Source organism: Natrix helvetica (assembly GCF_964273705.1).
Source record: "Natrix helvetica genome assembly, chromosome: 10".
In the NCBI taxonomy this organism is placed as follows: Eukaryota; Metazoa; Chordata; class Lepidosauria; order Squamata; family Natricidae; genus Natrix; species Natrix helvetica.
The window spans coordinates 20,667,310-20,672,010 of record NC_138561.1 but is presented as its reverse complement, the minus strand read 5'-3'; the positions used below and the strand labels follow the sequence as shown (position 1 = coordinate 20,672,010).

At 47.0% G+C, this 4,701-nt stretch overlaps 1 protein-coding gene across 1 annotated transcript; it reads left to right on the top strand.

Annotated features, from left to right (window-relative positions):
• Nucleotides 1-366: 366 nt before the first annotated feature.
• Nucleotides 367-3,558, top strand: HSBP1 (heat shock factor binding protein 1). The gene is made up of 4 exons (XM_081963505.1): nucleotides 367-561; nucleotides 1,567-1,633; nucleotides 2,262-2,381; nucleotides 2,823-3,558. The coding sequence occupies exons 1-4, from the start codon at nucleotides 517-519 to the stop codon at nucleotides 2,831-2,833; spliced, it is 243 nt and encodes an 80-aa protein (XP_081819631.1). The 5' UTR covers nucleotides 367-516; the 3' UTR covers nucleotides 2,834-3,558.
• The last annotated feature ends 1,143 nt before the right edge of the window (nucleotides 3,559-4,701 follow it).

Here is a 4,701-nt window from a genome sequence, read left to right as displayed (position 1 = left end):
GTTAACTGGGATTGATGGGAGTCGTAGTCCAAAACAAGTGCTTTGTGCACTGTGCCGAAACGGAAACTGCATTTCCCAGAATGCTCCAGCAACTGTCTAGTCACGTGACAGCACTGCTGCCTGGCCTAGTACTCCCAGTCGAACTACTGAAGGGACACTTCCGGTCAGCGGCCCAGTGCAATAGAGACGCAAAGAGCTAGAGCGCCCACGCCGCTTTGGTTCAAGGCGGAACCCCATGCTGGGATTACAATTCACATCATCCCCAGAGACACATCGGGGTGCGGGGTTCAGGTCCTTGGGCCGCCTTGTCAGTGAAGAAAACCTAAAAGACCCGCGAGCATCCCCCGACCGGGGAAAACACTTCATTTCCCAGAATGCAGCTCTCGCGCCTTGTTCTCGCGAGAAGTCGGCGAGAGATCGGCGGTTGGGCCGGTGTTCTCGCGGAGGAGGCCAGAAGCGCCTGGGAGTCGGGCCTGGACGGGTAACCGGTAGGCGACGCAGCCGCAGCGGACCGACATGGCAGAGACGGACCCCAAGACCGTGCAGGACCTCACGGCCGTGGTGAGCGGCCTCGGCGGGGACGGAGAACCGGAACCTGGTGGGGGGGGTTGGGGGGGAATGAGAGAGGGATGAGTTGCCATGGAGACGGGAGAGGGCGGGGGCAACGTTGCTAGGGAACCGGGCGCGGCCGTTGGGATCGCCCTGGATACGGCGGGAGGAGATGTGCTTCGGGGGCGGGCGGTGTCTGTTGCCGTGGAAACGGAGGAGGTGATGCTCCAAAGAGCGTTTCCATTGAGCCAGGGCCAACTCGGGTTAAGAACTTCCCGGGTGGATGCGGGTTGTGAGAATGCGGCCCTGGTCTTTCTCCAAGGTTGTCCTGTGCCTGGGAGGGGGTCTTTTTTTGGCCCAGAGTTTGGCCCAGGCCTCGTCCCACTTGCAAGGGAAGCCAATGGCGCTGGGGACACTTAAACCCAGTTGAATTTTGGAAAGAATAGAATAGAATAAAGAATAGAATAGAATTCTTTATTGGCCAAGTGTGATTGGACACACAAGGAATTTGTCTTTGGTGCATAAGCTCTCAGTGTACATAAAAAGACAAGATACATTCGTCAAGAATCATAAGTACCACATTTAATGATAGTCATAGGGCACAAATAAGCAATCAGGAAACAATATCGATATAAATCGTATGGATACCATCGTAAAGTTACCGTCCTGCAGTCATAAGTGGGAGGAGATGGGTGATAGGAACGATGAGAAGATTAATAGTAATGCAGCCTTAGTGAATGGTTTAACAGTGGTGAGGGAATTATTTGTTTAGCAGAGTGATGGCGTTGGGGAAAAACTGTTCTTGTGTCTAGTAGTTCTGGTGTGCACTGCTCTATAGTGTCGCTTTTGAGGATAGGAGTTGAAACAATTTATGTCCAGGATGTGAGGGGTCTGTAGATATTTTCACGGCCCTCTTTTTGAGTTGTGCAGTGTACAGGTCCTCAATGGAAGGCAAGTGTGTGTGTGTACCTTCTTGCTTAAAAACCAACATCTTTTTTTCCCTCCCCCCTCAATCAGGTGCAGACTCTCCTGCAACAAATGCAGGACAAGTTCCAGATCATGTCGGACCAAATCATTGGCAGGAATATCTTTTGAGTGTGGAAATAAGAGGAAGCCAAGACCAGGAAGATTTTCACCACATGGTTTTCTTGGGCCAGACCCCCATATGTGGGGGAGACCCCGCTCCCCTGAAGCAAAAACGCACAGCCCTGTGACAATTGCATGGGAATAATATCACGCTTGTGCCTCTGTTTCAATCTGCCTCTCTTTTAAAAAAGTCCTCTCCAGCGTTAGGAGAGGAAGAGTGTCCCTGATGGCACTTTCCAAACGTGATGTCCAACGTTTGTACAACTTTAGCACTCAGGGTGCAACTGTTGGACACTCCCTTTAAATAATCCACATACACCTAAGAAGCTTGCTATATGTATGTACAGGTGCTCTTCGCTTAACAATTGCAAATCCGTCACAGCGCAGTGTGGTCATTAAAAGTGTGAGGTCGTAACCACATTGACTTTCGATGTCACTTCTGCTTGCGGTGGTTAAGCGGATCACTGCGTGTCTTGTGACTTCCTGCCGGCTTCCCCACCGATTTGCCAAAATGGCAATCAAATGGTTGGGGGCGGGGGGGGGATGCCACGATGTAGGGTCAAAAGGGGGGAGGTTCCCTTCAGTTGCATTTCTCTAGGTGTTTTTTCCCCTTAACTCGGGTTCACTTGACGACATGAGCTGTCGCATCGACGACCTGGAGAAGAACATCGCAGATCTCATGACCCAGGCCGGAGTGGAGGAACTGGAAGGAGGCGAAAACAAGGCGCCCCCCACCAAGACTTCAAGTGAGTTTGACTCTGGAATGATTTGATGGTCCTGCAGGTTAAATGGGGTGGGAGGACCGAGATGGCTGCTGGATTGGGATCACCTATCTCTTAAATTATTTTTCACGTACTTTAATAAATTGTAAGGTGCCAGAAGTCACATTAACAGATTATCAGAGTTGGAAGAGACCTTGTAGGTCATCTAGTCCAACCCCCTCTGCCCCACCCAAGTGGGAGACCCCTGCATCATTTCTGACAAATGGCACTCCAGTTTTGCAGACTTAAAAATGAAAATAAATTCATCTAGAAGTAGTGACTGGGCTTTTAAAATACCTAGAAGAGTTAGATGTCCCACTTATATGTTTTTAGGAGTGTACAGGATGCAACCTTTTAAAATTTCACTGAGGAATGTGACTAGTTTTCTGATTATCTTTACTAATTGTTCTGCCTTTCTCTCAACAGCCTGCCAATAATCTACGATGGTCACAGAAAAGAGACATTTTTACAAGCCTACACTGGTTTCCAGACACCATTTTTTGTTTCCTTTTATTTTTCCAATGACTAGTGTGTAAAAGCATTTTTCTACAGCAGTAGAACTTGTGTTCTTAATGTACCTTGTATAACTAGATTTGGAACAGTTTCTATTCTAACTTCTTGTGCATTGTGAGTTTCGCTCACTTTTTGGAATTGGCATGTTCTATACTAATTTCAATTATTAAAGCATAATTTGATAGCTTGAGGGATCAGCTACAGTGCTAATGCTATAAAAGTGGACTTTTGTGAATTTGGATGTAAAAAACGTTCCATTTCCGGGTCCGTTTTTTTTGTAATTCCTTTTACTTAGTGGGTTGATAGTGTTGTGCTTTCTGTCAGCCTATTTTGTGCACAAGGATGAAAATGTGTTGTGAGTCATTTACAGATCTCTTACTCTATTAGTAATAAGTTAAACATTGGAAACAATCCATTTTGGATACCTTGAGCTGTAACTCTTCTTCGTTTTCTATTATTGATTTGAGGAAGCTGATAATTGAAAAATTTGAACAGTTAATCATTTTAACGTAAACTGTCAACAATATTGACCTGCAAACAGGATTTTGTTATTGGGTGGGTACCCCTTAAGCAGGACCCTTGATAGTTCTAAGTATAGAGACCAATTCCTTGGATTTATAATAAAATGCACATTTTCTTTCAAAGACGACCAATAGACTTCTGTCCTTGGAGTGCCATTTGGCTTTTACATCTTGGTAGTTGCAAAATGACTGCTTAGGCCTATCTAATATTGAAGCTGTTCTAATGCCCAAAATGTGGCTTTATATAATCACGGCTGAAAAATGCGCTTTTGGCGCTGCAGTGTCCAAATAAAATGTCCCTCGGAGGGCTTTAGAAATCGCTGCAGAGGAAGTCCAGTGTTTTAATCCAGAGTTCAGATGGAATTGTGAGAAGCGTGTGCAGCAATTGAGGTCGATCCCACTAGGGTTCCAGTCCTAAACCTCAGGAGCATGCATAGTTTGTTAGCTCCAAGTAAACATGGACAATTGTCGTAAACATGCTGAAGTTCTCAAATTACTCTCTTGCGGTCTTCTTACAGAAAAGTCTTGTGTTCGGAGTGCTAAGTTGGATATGAGTGGATTAGAGCACTATTGCCTGGCTCCTAAAGCAGCAGAGTAAGGAACCCTCTCCTGGGTGTGTTTGTTTCAGAAATAGGAGCATTAAAAAAAAGAACGGTGTGTCCTTTGCTCTATTGTGTAAATCTCATTGGGGAGGAAATAGACATTTTCCTTGATTTGGGACTCTTCTCCCTTCCAAGTTTGGGTCTTTAGCTCTTCTATGCCCTCTGGTGTGTGTGTGTTTGTTCCCCTGTACACTGGCAGTGGCTGAACAAAAGGGTTTGTCGTATTTTGGGCTCGATCCCACAAAAAACACAGGAACTGTATCCCTAAAGGATAGAATAGGCTTGTCAAATTTGATTTCATCGAGGGCCGCATCAGGGTTGTGTTTGACCTCGGAGGACCGGGATGGGCGTGGTCAGGGTGGGCGTGATCAACTCAACACTCGTCTCGGGGGCACCTGTGGCGGCCTGAGCGCTCTGCCAGTGAAAATGGGCTCCCGAACTCTATTTTCACCTGCGACGGCCTCCTGAAATCCACGGCCCTTGCGAGCTCCGTTTTTCCTGGCAGAGGCACCACGGGCTGGTCCTTCACTCTTTCCAGGACACCCTGCGGACTATTTCTAAGCAGTGGCCAATTCCGGCCCCTGGGCCTTGAGTTTGACCCCCGTAGAATAGAATAACAGAGTTGGAAGGGACCTTGGAAGACTTCTAGTCCAACCTCTCTCTCTCTCT